The sequence below is a fragment of the Nematolebias whitei genome, chromosome 3 (genome assembly GCF_014905685.2).
Source record: "Nematolebias whitei isolate Nwh7 chromosome 3, NemWhi1, whole genome shotgun sequence".
NCBI lineage: Eukaryota > Metazoa > Chordata > Actinopteri > Cyprinodontiformes > Rivulidae > Nematolebias > Nematolebias whitei.
Genome location: NC_056500.1, coordinates 35,609,190 through 35,625,506, shown reverse-complemented (window position 1 = coordinate 35,625,506; position 16,317 = coordinate 35,609,190). Strand labels below are relative to the sequence as shown.

Sequence of the window (16,317 nt, the reverse complement as noted above, 5' to 3'; positions counted from 1 at the left end):
GCCACGTAGATTGACTATATTCATATGCTGTATAATCAGTACTTATGCAATCCAAATCATCAGTTTTGGGCTGTGAAAATTGTTGACAATATTCTGCAAATTGGGGAAATTTCAAGGAACTGTGAACTAATATAAAAACACAACTAGTTACTTTAAAGAGATAGTCTGGTCATTTTTGAAGTGGTGTTCTCTCAAATACGTATTTTTTTAATGGTTAGTACCATATTAGCCATGACATGGCAAAAGTCTTGATGCAGGCTAGGCCATTAGCTAGCCTGGAAAAGACTTTTGCCCTTTTCTAAATATTCTATGTATTCATGTCACAGCTAAAGTATCAACTACTGATGACTATTTGACAGAATATCCCTTCAAAATGACCAGGCTACCTCTTTAAAGTCAAGGCTTGGGGTTTTATAGCAAAAACAATCTTTGAAATGAAACTGCATGAAGATTATTTTATGACAAAACCTAAACTTTCCTTAAATTCCCCACAAGTAAACAGGGATAGTTTATTCTGGAGACTATAGACCGCCCACGTTGCTCTAAAATGTTATATTAATTTAAAAGTATTTGTGCAGCATGATTGTTAACTTAACCAGAGGGATCAAAATTAGATAATTGTCTGAAAAAACCTTTGGGATTTATGGAAATGGGCCATGCCTTGAATTTCAGGTATTTTTGTCAAGTATTTTTGTTATGATTAAAAAAAAACAAAGAAACTGAAGGATCAGCCCAAAACTTTAAAGCTATTTCTTCTTACTAACTCCTGTTAATACTAACAAAGTGCAGTTTTGTTCTCTGTCAATATGACAAAGAATATAGAAGACATCGTATGAGCTTAATGTACAATAATCAAAAGAACCTAATATATGTCTATGCTACAGAGTGCCTGAATATTAACAAAAGAAAATTTTGATTATCACTATGTAACGTGTATACCACAAGGTGTTTGTATGGAGGAATAATAAAACATTGTGCTGATACAATAACCTCAAATGTTGTTTTCAAGAAAATGTTGTCCACAAGTGTGAGAAGCATTTCTTTGCTGGCCTGTTGTTAGAAGTTGATATTTTTCCCACAAATATCAAAACTGTGATTTTAAAGACAGACCTTGGTCTTTCTGGACGAAGTACGAGCGATGTGTTTTCGTAATATTGTCACTTTTCTTTGCAGAAGTCATTTGTTGTTCAGTCAACGGTTCTCATGTCAAATGATGATGAACTAATAGTTTACTTACTAAAGGTTAAAAAGTTACTTTGACCAAATTTTCAACTCGAGGTTTGTGAAAAGGCACATTAATGATCATGTGAGCAGATTTACTGTAATAAAAGTGTTTGATTCTGTTGTCAAATGTGCAGTGAATTTTATCTCCTGCCGTACTTCAGTTTGAAACACAGAAGATAATTATCCAAGACCTTTTTTAAAGAATGATTGACTCAGTTTTGAAAAAGATTCAGGAAATGTTAGACCCTGTGAAGTGTTACTAACTATGAGCCAAGTTGTCAAGTTTCTCCCCTCTGAACGGTTAAAGTCAAATATTATTGATTTAATTTTGTTCTTGTAAACCAAGGAATACTTAAAAGTTTTTAAGATCATATCTTAAAATACAGAATGCAATGTATTTAAAAAATATACCAGGCTCCTATGTCCAGTTTTAGTCAGAATTCTCAAAATTCTTAACTGACTTATTATTAAATATGGATAAAGTCATAATAGTGGGTGATTTCAATATTCATATAGATGTTGAAAGTGATAGCTCAACCATAACCTTTAAAAATTTAATAGAAACAAGTGGTTTTACCAAAAACATCCATAAACTTTCTCATCATCACACTATTGATCTAGTTCTGGGTGGCTGTGGCTGAGTGGTTAGAGCAATCGTCCTGCAATGCAAGAGTTGGGGGTTCGATTCCACCAGAAGTCGCATGCCGAAGTGTCTCTGGGCAAGACACCAAACCCCTCATTGCCTCCGATGTGTGTCCAATTGGTGTATGAATGTGATAAAGCTCTGATTATTCTTTATATAGATGTAGTAGAGTGTTGTATGAATGGGTAAATTAGGGCACAAATTAGTGCTTTCAGTGCCTTGATAAGATAGAAATGCACTATGTAAGTACAGTCCATTTACCCTTCTGATTTATGGCAAAGAGATTAAAGACTTAGTAATACGTCCTCAAAATCCTGTTCTGTCTGATCATTTTTTTAATTACCTTTGAGTTTACATTAAATGACTACACAGCCACTGAGAGTAAATTTCATCTTAGCAGGTATTTATCAGAAAACACAATAACCAAATTTTAAGATTCTCTTCCATTGTTTTCCTTTGTCTTGCAGAGTAATACATCAGAGACCAGTAATTTAGATAATCTGGTTGATAAATTTACAACTTCTTTGCAAATTTCACTTGATAAAACTGGTCCACTGAAAAAGAAAGTAATCAATCAGAGGAGACTGGCTCCTTGGTTCAATTCTGAGTTACATACTTTAAAACAGGCATCTAGAAAGCTGGAAAGAAAATGGCGCTCCACTAACGTTAAAGAATTTTACTTATTTTGGAAATATAACCTGCTAATGTATAAAAAAGTGCTCCTTAAAGATAGAACTTTATATTATTTATCTTTAATTGATGAAAAAAAAAAGGTTAATTTTCAGTACCATAGCTAGTCTAATGAAAAATCATATCTCTGTTGAACCATATATCTATTCAGCTATAAGCAGTGATGACTTCATGAGATTCTTTATAAATAAAATTATTTCAAATAGGAAAAAAATTCAAACCAACCTTCCTACTGTCGCCTCTGGTTCTGTGTCAGATGAGACAACTTTAAAAATGTCACTAGAACCTGACTTATGTTTGGACTGTTTTTCTCCTGTTGAACTCTCTGAATTGCCAGAAATAATAGCTTCATCCAAACCATACACATGTCTGCTAGATCCCATCCCAACCAGACTGTTTAAAGAGGTATTTCCCTTAATTAATAACCACAACTTGGATCTGTTTAATTTGTCTCTAATGAATGGTTACGTACCACAGTGTTTTAAGATTGTGATAATTAAACATTTACTTAAGAAACATAACCTTGACTCAGGAATCCTAGCCAATCATACACCTATATCTAATCTAGCTTTCATCTAAAAAATTCTAGAGAAAATAGGTGCAGATCAGTTGTGTGAACATCTACAACAAAATAATCTGTTTGAGGAGTTTCAGTCAGGGTTTAGAGCTCACCAGAGCACAGAAACAGTACTGTTGAAAGTTACTTATGATATTCTCATGGCCTCTGACAATGAACAGGTATCTATATTGGGTCCTGTTAGACCTCAGTGCTGCATTTGATACAGTTGATCACGATATTCTACTACAGAGACTTGAATATGACATTGGGATTACTGGAACGGCTCTAAATTGGTTTAAATCATATTTATCTGATAGATTCCAATTTGTAAATGTAACGAATCTTGATCATACACCAAGTTAGTCATGGAGTTCCTCAGGGTTAAGTGCTTGGCACAATACTCTTTACCTGATATATGCTTCCATTAGTTAAAGTTATTAAACAGCGTGGGATAAATTTTCATTGTTATGCTGATACTTGGCCATGAAACCAATGAATCCAATCAGTTACTTAGAAACAGGTCTTAAAGACAAAAACCTGGATGACCCTAAATTTTCTGCTTTTGAATACAGACAAGACTGAGGTTTTTGTTTTTGGACCTGGGATCTTAGGAATACTTTTTTCAGTCTTTCACCCTCCTTGAATGGCATTAATCTGGCCTCCAGCTCTAATGTTAAAAATATTGTTATTCTTGAAGCAGATGGCTTGTCCTGAGCCTGGTTCTGCTAAAGGTTTCTTCCTCATGAGGGAGTTTTTCCTTTCCACTGTTGCCTACGTGCCTACTCAAGATGAGTTCTGTGATGGATTTAAATTCAAAGCAGTCTGCTCCTCAGATAAATAGTGTTAAATTATTTTTTTCATTCATTCAACCTTTATTTAGACAGGTAAACCCCACTGAGCCTCGAGGACTTATTTACAAAGAGAAATTATTATTTTATATATGAATGTCTCTGTTAACTTATTATTTTTATATACACATATTTCTGTTCAGTGATCTGAGATTACTTCTGTTGTGACTTGGCGCTATATAAATAAACTGAACTGAATTTAATAGCTATGGCCCAGCTAGCTGCCTGCCAGAGCGCGAAACAACAAGAACTTCCGATTTACGAGTGTATCTGAATGCATCATGACGCTTGGCGGACGTTAGGCGGAAGTGACGCAGATCGAGTCAGCTAATCTGTGTCTGTGATGCAGAATGTTCATGAATCCAGCAGAGGCTAAAAACAAAAGTTAACCTTGTGTTTTATTTTAGTCTTTTAATGTGTTGAGAGATGGATCCGTCCCGGAGGAGCGAGAGTGACTGGCAGGGGCTGCTGAACGAGGTGAGCCCGGACTCCGACCGAGGAGCACCGAGCCATCATGACGACGTGAGACACATCTGCAGCTGTCTCACGTTATCTCTGTCCAGTTTAGCTGCGTTCACAGACCCAAACAGACCGACAAAATAACAGTGCACGGCCGCTGCGGCTTGATTTAAACCCGGAAGTGAACGAGGAAGTAAATATGAATGAATGTGAGATCAACTGCATTTACAGATAATCTTATGATTAGTCCCTTCAGCCCAAAGACTGTTTATAAATTCATTCATATGTAGAGGGTTAATTTATTTATGTAGACAAAACTATCCTTTGATTTCCTGCTCATTATGGTGTGTTCCATGTAGTGCAGGTGATTTAAAGACTTTTTGTGAATTAAAGAATGAAACCAGAATAAATTGTTTAAATTTGTTTTAGGATCCAGCACAGCTGGATTTAAAGATCTGGGGGGGGGGGGGGGGGGGGGGGTAAAAGAAGAAAATGTAAAAAACAAAACAGAAAAGATGCAAGAAGCTGGTTGCATGAGTGTGCACGTGCACACTGTGACTCTTGTATTCTGCTTTGCTTTTCTGCACCTTTCCACCTGGATTACCTCAGTTCTCGGAGCATGATGCTGCCGCCGCCGTGCTTCACTGTTCTTTAGCGCAGCAGAGACCACAAAATAAATTTACAGCTGCTGATGTAAGCACTAAATTTGGGGGACCTACTTATTCATAAAATCATCTGACAATCCAAGTCTTTGTTGTTTTGTATCTAAAAAACAGATTTTTCTTTGTATAATTAGAACAGCTCAGGCTCACAAATGCTTTGGCCTCACGTGCACGCACCTTTGTGCAGATGTAACAGAACATTGTCAAGTTTTCATTGCAGTCTTTGTGTAATCTGTCTAAATCCATGAAATGTTTTGAAGAGATTACACAGTTTTCAAGTCAAAGTGTCTCATTTATGGAATTATTATGTTTTTACAACCACAACTTTTAAAATAATTGACTTTTGCCACTCCAGACTTTGATTTAGCTTTCCCTAAAACCCACATTTAGATGCAAACATTAAAAAAGTACTTTTGAAGGTGGCCATCTTGAAAAATAGCAGCTGCTTTTCCACAGGATATCGTGTTTTTTTTGCAAAATGTAATCAGATTATTAGTACGTTAGATTTGTAGTTTATTTGTGCTAATTATCTTTGTGGTACCTCTGAGTGACAGGCTGGTTTTGCAGCACCAAACAGGAGTTGACGCCTAAAGGTTCTTCTTCAGGTTCATCAAACCTTGACACATTTACCCCCATGCTTTTAGGGAGATTTGTATAATTGTTTCTTTGATATTCAGCTGGTCCTGGGTGGGTTTTGTAACAAGAACCTCCCTCCCCCACAGTTCAGACACAGAGATGTCGCCTCGTGTCAGAACTCCTGCGCTCCTCTCCGCAGCGTCCTTGTCCACTTCCTGTCTCATCTTTTCACCAGTTTCTGAGACATGTCCCGTTCTCACGGATGTCTCTGTACCATTTGCTAAATCTTACACGCACCAGTGGAAACATTTTTTAACAAGACAGGAGTAAATGACTGAAAACGACTTACTGATGTTTAATGAAATTATCAGCTCAAACGTAACGGCTAGTTGAGAGAAGATGAAACGTTCAGGAGCTGCAGCTTTAACGGGCGGCGTCGCAACAATTTCTTTCACCTGAGCTCACTTCCTGCTTCTTTTGCATTAACGTTTGAGAATATAATTCAGATTTTATACATTTAATAACCCCAGTAATCTTTATTGTGTGAATGTTTATGAAGCATTCTCACTATTGTCATCCATTTTTCTTCCGTACGTTTTTTTGGCGTTATTCTCATTCCACAATTTTTGTGCTATTTCACCCAATCATATCAAAACGTTCAGCTCGTTCAGACCAATCCTGCTATGACTTTTGTTATTGGTGCAACTTTAGCTTTTTGAAATATTTAGTCGTTCTGCCACTTTCTGTCTCATAAAATGAACTGAGCTCATTTTACATTTCTTCAGATCTTTAGGTGTGTTTACAACCTTTTACTGCTCCTTTCACTTTTTGTTCTGCTTCAGCTTCTTTCAGCTTCCTGTTCAAATTTTAACTTTTTTCAGCTACTTTCAGCTACTGGTAATTTCAGCTGTTATTTTTAGCATGTTTGTGCATCTTCTAACTTCTTTCTGCTAATTTCAGTTTATGCTCCTTTCAGTTTATTTCTGCAAGTTTCAGCTTTTTCTACTTTTTCAACTACCATTATTTAGCAGTTTTATGCTAATTTTAGCTTTTTCAGTTCATTCCACCACATTTGCTGTACTAATTTAAACTTTTTTTTACCTAATTCATAAAAAAATGTGCTCTCTCAAGCATATTTTACACATTTCAAGTACTTCTTTCTAGTAATTTATGCTTCTTTCTGATTTTTAGCTGCTTTTCAGCTGTTTTTTCCTTGTTGTTGCTCATTTCCACTTTTTTTCCAGATAATTTCTACTTTTTTGTGCTCTTTCAGCCTAAATGGACAAACATGTTATTTCTGCTTTCTACTGCTAATTGAAGCTTGTTCTACATTTTCAGTTAACTTTTTTAGAATTTTTAGCTAATTTCAGCTGTTTTCAAATAAATTCAAGTTTCTCGTGGTAATTTTTGCCACTTTCAGCCTAATTAACGTTTTTTTGTTGCTAATTTGTGTGTGGTCCTTTCAGCTTAAGTATGCTAGTTTCAACCATTTCTGCTAGTTCAGCTACTATTTAGCTGTTTTTATATTAATTTTAGCCTTTTCAGCCAATTCCACATTTTTTTAGGTCATTTCAGTTCTTTCCGCTTCCTTCTGGTAGTTTAAGCTTCCTTTCAGCTACTTTTCAGCCTTTATTTATGTTTTTTGCTCATTTCAGATAATTTTAGCTACTTTTTCATTCAACCTTTATTTAGACAGGTAAATCCCATTGAGCCTCGGGGACTCATTTACAAGAGAGACCTGATTTCAACAAAGAATGATGACAACAATGGACAACAGCGACAACAGTAGACAGTTATAAAAAGTCATACCGATTTTTTTTTTTAACAAATAGGATGGCTAAAAAAAGAAAAGTAACAAAAAACAGCTCGATTCTAAGGCGAATGTAGAAAACTAAAAACAGGAACATGTTTTCCTAATTTCCTAACTTTCCTAATTTTTGTGCTAATTTCTGCTTATTTAAACACATTTCAGCAAATATGTGTTCCTTCTGTTTTTTTTCTACAAATTTAGGCTTGTTCTTCCATTTCAGCTACGTTTCAGCATATATTTAGCTAATTTCAGCTGTTTTTCTGCAAGTTCTTCAGCAAGAAGCATTCACACTGCATTTTCGCAGGAAATGCAGATTTTCTAAATTTGCATTACGTTTGTTCTTCCGTGCAGTTCCTGGTTTGTAAGCGTAAGCTGGAGAGTAAAAAAGAGGCTCTCCTGATTCTGTCCAAAGAGTTGGACACCTGCCAGCAGGAGAGGGATCAGTACCAGCTGATGGCCAACCAGCTCCGTGAACGCCACCAGGCCCTGAAGAAGAAGTACAGAGAGCTCATTGTACGCTCCCTCTGAAGGACACATGAAGAAGGAGCAGCTTAGAAAGTGATTTGGAGAATAATTATATTCTGTCTGATCCTCAGGATGGAGACCCGTCCCTGCCGCCTGAGAAAAGGAACCAAGTGAGTAATTTACTCAGAGTTTATTGTTTCTGCAATACGGTTGAAGGAAAACGCATCGTTGACATTAAAGCCTCGAGAGAGGCTCAGCAGAATGAAGCGTGCACACAGCACGCCCGCGCCTGCTGACACGAGCCTCGTCAAACAGATGAGACAGCGTCCGTGACAAATCCTGCTGCGTCATGCTCTGCTGGACCGTGTGCACGTCTCGTGATGGACGACCGCGGCGTTTCTTCACGTGCAATAATGCTCCTTCCTGCTCGTTTTACTCTCAGGTGAATTTAGCTCAGCTGCTGACAGACTCCAGAGAAAAGAGCGGCCATCTTTCCGAGGAGGTCCAGGAGCTCAAACAGAGGCTGGTGGAAGCTCAGGGGGATAACAAGGTACGCAGAACACCGCCGGCGAGTTCACCAGGAACCTTCAGGCTTTCCTCTCTTCAGAGCTCTCCACCATCAGGAGAAATAATTTAAACATTTGCACAATAAAATTGGTTTATTGTTTAATATTTTACACAAAACATCAAAACTCTTCAGAATTACAAGAAGACGGAAACACAAAATGACAATTTACCCGCTGAATATTGGATGAGCTGAATGAGGTGCGCTAAATAAGCTGAAACTGCAAAAAGAAGCAGAACACTGGCTGAAAGCTAAACACTAGCAAAAATAAGCTAAATGCTAACTTAAAGCCAAAAGCAACCAAATGTGAAAAAACAATAAGCTAAGAGCTAAACGTAACAAAAGACTAACTAAAAGCTATAACTAGCAAAACCTGGCTAAAAGCTAAAATTAGAAAATGCTAAAAGCTAGATAAAAGATAAATGTAGCAAACAGCTATACAAACGCTAATTGCCAGCTAAACTACAGAAATAGCAACAAAAAAACTAGCTAAAAGTAGCAGAAGGAGACAAAAAGAGCAGCAATGCCGAAGCAGAATTAAAAAATAGCGACGTGTTTCTGTGATGTAATGTTTGTAAATGAAGGAAAGCATTTCTCCAACTCTGCTCTCCATGTGGGTTCTCGCAGCTCCTCCGGATGACCATCACCAAGCAGAGGCTGGGGGACGAGGAGGTCGGCGCTCGACACTTTCCTGCACACGAGCGAGAAGATCTGGTCCGACAGCTGGAGCGAGCGCGAGGACAGGTGAGGGCTGGAGCTGCGCTCAAACACCCGGCGCGACTCCCATCGCTCCTTATCCACTGCGAGGGTCACCTGAAGCCCGAGCCGACTGATGGGCCTGTCGACTGCTCTGTGCTGCAGAACGAGGTGCTGGAGCACAGCGTGAAGGCGCTGACGGACGAGCTGCAGGACGTCCGAGCGGAGCGGGACGTGTTCCAGCAGAAGGCTCACCGGCTCAACGTGGAGATGAACCACGTCCTCGGGAACGACGAGATCCGCCTCCTGGACGTCGACGCGCTCTGCATGGAGAACAGGTCAGAGTCGGTCCGTTGAAGGCCGTCAGGGTGCCAGAACCAGCGTTCAGCGTCAAACTGCGACCATGTTTCCAGGTATTTACACGAGCGGCTGGGTCAGTTTCAAGAAGAGGTGCAACTGCTCAAAAGTAACCTGGTGAAGTACAAGGTACCTTTTGCTTTTACTTCTTCTGTGCATTTCTACAATTTACATGGTTCCTCTAGGACAGGGCTTCTCAAACTCTGGGTTCAGAAACACTGTGTTAATACAATTTTTATACTTTTAAACATGAGGTATTTTTCATTCAAGACACACTTAATAAACATTTTTAATTTCAACTTCCAAAAATTACAGTTTTGATCAAACTAACAGCATCAAAAACCACTTAAAAACTTTAACTACTCACACAATGAACATAATAAATGTATTGAGACTTCTTTAAATTATTACAGAAAACTGATCAGAATCATAACAGCAGGAGTCAGACCAAGTGACAGCGCTTCATTTATAAACTGATCGGGGGGGGGGGGGGGTCCTCCCCCAGAAAAATTTGAATAAAGTATATATGATTTCCTGCATTTTGGTGTATTTTAACATGATGTTAAACATCTACTTGTTTGTAAAAAGAAAACAAATATATATATATTTGTTTGTTTTGTTTTTTGTGGACCCCAAACACCGGCTCGTGGACCTCTGGGGTCCGGGGACCCCTGTTTGAGAACCACTGCGCTAGAATTCAATTAAAACCTTTCTTTTGTCTTTGCGATTCACCTGTGACGTGCGCTCCTCTGGCGTGTTTCAGAGCGCCCTGGAGAGCAGGAAGAACTGTAAGATCAGCGGCAGACCCAACAGCAGCGCTCTGACCGGAGTGCTCTCTGCTAAACAAGGTCAGGCCCGTTTGTGTGCGTGCACTTATCACTGGGGAGCTCCCGTGCACATTTACTGAGTCTGCTGGTTCCTGCAGTGAAGGAACTGCTGCTGTCGGAGGAAAACGGCTGCAGTTTGCCCGTGACCCCTCAGTCCATCTCAGACCTGAAGTCTCTGGCCACAGCTCTGCTGGAAACCATCCACGAGAAGAACATGGTGATCCAGCACCAGCGGCAAATCAACAAGTACTGACGCTCCCGCTGGGCCTCCTGCTGGGCCTCCTGCTGGGCCTCCTGCTTCACTCTGCTTCAGCTGCTGAACGTAGTTCGAGCAGCAGCTGCACGGTCAGGTTGATTTTTCTTTTCTTTCATGTCAGGATTCTTGGAAACCGAGTGGCCGAGCTGGAGAAGAAGCTTAAAACTCTCGAGATGTCTGGACTATGGAGCCTTCCAGGTGAGAAGTGCCTCCTTGTACAGGACTGAGTCATGTTGTTGTCGTGATCTAAACTCTGTTTACAATCGTTTCGCTCTTTTTCTTCCTGCTGCCTGGAGGCCTGACTTATAATGTGTCTCTGGGAGTGTTTGGAAGTATGTTCCTCTGAGAATCGAAACCTGATCTTTTCCTCTGTTGCTCCTCATATCTGCCCGCATTCGCTCATTTTAGCTACTTTTATGGTTTTAAGTGCAGCAGCTTAAATGAATAAATAAACACTAACTTTGGCTGTTTTACTGTAGGAGGGAAAGACAGCATCATCCTGAACACACACAGACCTGAAGAAGAGGAAACTCCTGGACAGGAAGGTGAATATTCAGAGAAAGCCGTCGATCAGGAGGTTGTATTTTTTTAAATAAAGCTCTCCTTTCTGTTCTTGCAGGTGTAAGCGATCCTGAATGTGCACCTGATGCTCAGCCGAACGCCACGGACCAAGTCAGCCGAACACCGGCTGATCCTCAGACAGAAGCTCCGTCACCATCCTGGCAGCCGAACGCCCCCCAGCAGCCGGCTGAGCCTCAGACAGACGCTGAAGAGCTGCGCCAGAGCGAGCAGTCGCAGATCGGAACGGGTTTATCAGCAGAAGACGAGCGTGTGAGGGACTCCACTCCGGACGCTGCACACCCGAACAGAGTCCACCCGTCCTCAGAGCTCTGCCACCCTTCAGAGAGCTCGGAGCCAATCAGAGGAGGAGACGGGTCAGCAGGGTGCAGCGGGGGGCTGGAAACTACCGAGACAGAGTCTTTCAGAGAAGATGACAGGAACGGCGTTTTACCTCCGACTGAATCTGAAGCGCAGCAGGAGGCCGTCCCACCGAACCAGGAAGTCGACGTTTAAAAAGAGTCTGTTCATGAAGAGTCGTCTCGTAGAGTTTAGAGGAACCGACAGAACCGCTCCGATGTCTCCTGTAGCGTCAGTCAGTCGGATGCTGCCTGCAGGACATCCAGACAACACATCAGCGACCATGGCCTCCAGTTCACAGCTGTAACATCTGCTGGGTTTCTCCCATTTATCAAAGATTGAGAGAAGGATCTGCGCTGGTGGAACGTGGGGTGTAAGAGCTTCGGTCAGATTCACTCAAAAATACGTTTGGAGACGCAACATCGAAGAAGAGTGGTTGTTTTACAGTATTTAACGAAACCTGCTGCTCGTTTTGGATTCACCACGTGGACGTTTGTTTCACGCAGGAACAAAATCAGAGAAACGAATTAACAAAATGCAGTTTCTGCTGTTTAGTCATTTAAAACGAGTGGATTTAATTGTACGTATTGACCCAGAAGTCGTTATTTATCTGTACGGGAACAGATTCAGCAAGGCACAGTTTTCTATTTTCATACAGAACATGCACACCACGCAGTATTTATTACATTTACAGTGTGATGTTCAATTTAGTGATGTTTTTTTCTAGAAAGTTTTGTCGAGCCTAAAAACTAAGAGAAGTTATTTTCACATTAGTGTACGTGCTGCTTCATCACGTTTCTCATTAAATGTATTAATCTTTTATGTTTTGTCATCATTTTACACATTAAATGCTGCAGTTGGTGATAAACAATTAGCTTTGATATTTTTACAAACCCACAGGGTTTCACAAGAATCATTTTACTGACCATGAGCTTTCAGCCTAAATCTTAAAAGATTATAGCTTTAAAAATTAATTTTAATGCATAAAGATGCAAAGAGAGCCAAAAAAAAAAGAATTTTATAACAGCTTTGTAATTGATCCAAAGATGATGATACTGATATTTTTATTCAAACACAACAGAATATCAAAGTATTTTCTCCATAAGATGATTAGAATATATTTAATTGAACATTTTTCATGAAGAAAGTCACCTGGTTTGATATTTAAATCCACTCTGACAGTTTGCTGGACTGACCATCCAGCTGCAACACTTAGAATAGATTAACTAGACAAATTGCATTTCCTGTGAAAATTTAGTGTGAGTGCTTATTGCTGAAGAACTTTCTGAAAAACAGCTGAAATTAGCTAAAAAAAAAAAAAGAAGAAAACATGCTGAAATGGAAGAACGAGCCTAAATTAGCAGAAGACAGCAGAAAGGACACATATCTGCTGAAATAGGTTTGAATAATCAGAAAATTCAAGAAAGTAGCTAAAAACAAGCTGAAATTAGCCAAAAATAGCTAAAAGGCAGAAATAAGCTTAAACTACCAGAAACAAGTGGAAAGAGCTGAAATGAGCTGTAAAAAAGTGGAATTGGCTAAAAAAAACAACAACCTAAAATTAGCATAAAACAGCTAAATAGTAGCTGAAACAGCAGAAATACAGTAGGTGAAACTAGCATAATTAAGCTGAAAGGAGCATAACAAGCTGAAATTAGCAGCAAGAAGTTAATTAGGCTGAAAGTAAAAATTACCATGAAAAACATGAATTTTTCTATGAATTTATTTCGGCTCAGTGGTTAGCATTGTTGACTCACAGCAAGAAGGTCCTGGGTTCAATCCCCAGTTGGACCTGCGGTCTTTCTGTGTGAAGTTTGCATGTTCTTCTCATGCTTGCGTGGGTTTTCTCCGGGTACACCAGTTTCCTCCCACATATCAAAAACATACATGTTAGGCTGCCTTCAGGCTCAGATCTCCCTTGCAAAAGAGAGCTGTGATCTCAATTGGGATTTACCTGGTTAAATAAAGGTTAATAATAAATCTGAAAACAGCTAAAAATAGCAAAAAATGTAGCTGAAAATGTAGACTAAGCTTAAATTGGCAGAAGAAAGCAGAAAGAACATGTTTGCCCAATTGGGCTAAATGAAGCAGAAATGAGCACAAAAAAGTGGAAATTATCTGAAAAAGGCTGAAATATGAAAGAAAAATCAGCTGAACAGTAGCTAAAAAAATCCAAAAGAAGCTGAAATTAATAGAAGGAAGTCAAGACAGCACATTTTCACTGAATTAGGCAAAAAAAAGTTGAAATGAGTCCAAAAAATGTGGAATTAACTGAAAAAGCTAAAATTAGCATAAAAACAGCTAAATAATAGCTGAAATAGCAGAAAACGCTGAAAGGAACAAACCAAGCTCAAATTGGCAGAAAGAAGTTAGAAGAAGCGCCAATGTTGTAGTTAGCAGAACGAATCTGAAAGGAGCACAAAACAGCTGAAATTAGCTGAACAAAACATTTAAAATTGCACAAGGAAGCTGAAAGAAGCTGAAGCAGAACAAAATGTGAATGGAGCAGTAAAATGTTATAAACAGATCTAAAGATGTGAAGGATGTAAAATGAGCTCAATTCATTTTCTATGAGGAAAAAAGTGGCAGAAAAGGCCAAACATTTCAAAAAGCTAAAGTTGCACCAATACCAACAGTCCTAGCAGGATTGTCCTGAAACAGCTGAATGTTTTTATATATGATTTGTTTAAATAGCACAAAAATTGTGGAATGAGAAAGATGCTGAACACGGTACAGAAGAAAACTGGATGCCAACAGAGTGAATGCTTCATGAACATTCACGCAGTCAAAGGTTTGATCGGTTGTTGTAAATCTTTATTAGACGCAGGAACAAACTGTTGAAGCTGAAGACAGATCTGAGCAGAACGTCCCACCTCAGAGGAGCTGCTGAGTGAACAGCTCGTGTTGTGTTTGCCACATGCTGGGGGAGGAAATCCCAATCACGCAGCAGGCCAGCCTCCGGCCTGAATTGCCATGCAACAGGCTGCCGGCGTCCCCCCCCTGCCCCATGTCGTCCACGTCCTCATGAAGCACCACGGCTCTCCCGAGCACAGACAGCCGCCCGAACAGCGTGGCCTCAGACTCCTGCAGGGCACTGATCCTTCCTTGCTGAGGCACAAAGTTGCCAAAGTCTCCTGGGTGACCGGGGTGATCCACAACATGAGGGTTGTAGTGGCCCCCGGTGGAGTCACACCCCCGGCTCAGGTCTCCATACTTATGGATGTGGACGGCTCTGGGTTCTGGAGGGCCCTCTTCAGGGAAGCCACTGAAGCTGAAGAGGACTTGGAGTTTTCCTTGAGGCTCCTGTTTGAACAGAACCTGACCGTGGACTTTGAGGGGGGCCTCCTCGGGGAGTGAGGTGCTGGGTCTCACCTCGCAGGCAGCATACAGGGAGCCATTGTGCTGGGAGACCTCAGGTGGGAGCGGGGGGTGTTCTGAGACACCGGGCCGGAGGCCTGCCAGCAGGACCAACAGACTCACTGACCTGAAACACAAGAGGACGAGTCAAACAGCTGAAACTCCACGCAGCTCCTGCACAGGTGAGCTCACCGTGCGGGTCTGGATCCAAACTGGAAACTTACCAGTGAAGGAGCATGGTCCCTGTGAACACAGTCAAGCTTCAGGTGTTCTGTCCCGACAGGCTGTTCGAACCCTGCAGTCCAGTCAGTCTGTCAGAACCAGGAGGGATCAGATGAGAAGGAGGTGTTCCTGCTGGGGGAGGAGCAGGTTTTTCTATTTTTTCTGCTTTTCTGTGTTTCTGCAGCTCAGGAGATCAGACGTGCAGTTTCATATTTTTATACATGATGGTTCAAACTCTGACAACAGACCGTTATAACTACGTGTAAATCTGGAAAACAGTTTGAAGCTGCAGCTAAAATACTTTAATGCTGTGAACACGATCAGTTATCTCCTGTGTGAAGCTGCCACTCATTCACGTATCAGTTAAATAAATAATCCTGCTTTCTGACCTTACAACCTGGGATACAACTGGACTTTTAATCTGGATTAAAATCAATAACAATGTCATAAGCACTTCAGATTAGTGAGGGTCAGTGGAGGAATTGTTTCAAACAATGAAAGTTACATAAACCCTGAAATGTGATGCACAACTATGTCTAATTGTTACATTCAGGAGCCTCTGAGTTCAATAAGATCCACCTTTGGACGATCGGTGTGTCCGGTGATCGAAACCTGTCAAGGTTTGTCAACAAAACGAGGAGCAGACACGAGGAAAGGCCGATAACGCAAGATCTGAGCACGCAGGAGCAGAAACGCACTTTTCAAAGTGCAGAAGCAAACAGCAGGGGAAGGAGAGGGGGAGCTGAGACAATAAAACGTTTATATTCAAGGGTCAGAAATAGAGCCGAGGCACACGAGGAGAGAATTTAAAAGATTACTGAACAGGTTGTTTATAAGACACACTAAAATAAACTCAGGGAGTAAACATACAGTTTATACATGAATTAAAAAAACTAACTGTATTTACAGCATTTGACTCTACATCACATACACAAAGATTAGACAATAAACTCGGATAAAGCTCACTACATACCAGTCTGTAGCAAGAGCCAACTCCTCTGAGGCAACATGAAGACCAAGGAACTCTCCACACAGGTCAGAGACAACATAGTGGATGGATAGATAGATAGATAGATAGATAGATAGATAGATAGATAGATAGATAGATAGATAGATAGATAGATAGATAGATAGATAGATAGATAGATAGATAGATAGATAGATAGATAGATAGATAGATAGA

The 16,317-nt window shown here is 40.2% G+C and overlaps 2 protein-coding genes across 2 annotated transcripts; one reads left to right on the top strand and one right to left on the bottom strand.

The window, feature by feature from the left end:
- Nucleotides 1-4,286: 4,286 nt before the first annotated feature.
- LOC119408072 (coiled-coil domain-containing protein 149) lies at nt 4,287-12,189 on the top strand. Its single transcript, XM_037674908.1, has 13 exons — nt 4,287-4,441; nt 7,823-7,984; nt 8,068-8,106; nt 8,379-8,486; nt 9,129-9,245; nt 9,363-9,535; nt 9,611-9,683; nt 10,318-10,402; nt 10,480-10,627; nt 10,759-10,835; nt 10,934-10,969; nt 11,117-11,182; nt 11,257-12,189. Exons 1-13 carry the CDS (start codon nt 4,391-4,393, stop codon nt 11,709-11,711), a joined length of 1,590 nt encoding a protein of 529 aa, XP_037530836.1. The 5' UTR covers nt 4,287-4,390; the 3' UTR covers nt 11,712-12,189.
- Nucleotides 12,190-14,360: 2,171 nt separating this feature from the next.
- LOC119408071 (extracellular superoxide dismutase [Cu-Zn]) lies at nt 14,361-15,184 on the bottom strand. Its single transcript, XM_037674907.1, has 2 exons — nt 15,137-15,184; nt 14,361-15,039 (listed from the first exon to the last, which is right to left on the bottom strand). Exons 1-2 carry the CDS (start codon nt 15,148-15,150, stop codon nt 14,430-14,432), a joined length of 624 nt encoding a protein of 207 aa, XP_037530835.1. The 5' UTR covers nt 15,151-15,184; the 3' UTR covers nt 14,361-14,429.
- Between the last annotated feature and the right edge of the window lie 1,133 nt (nt 15,185-16,317).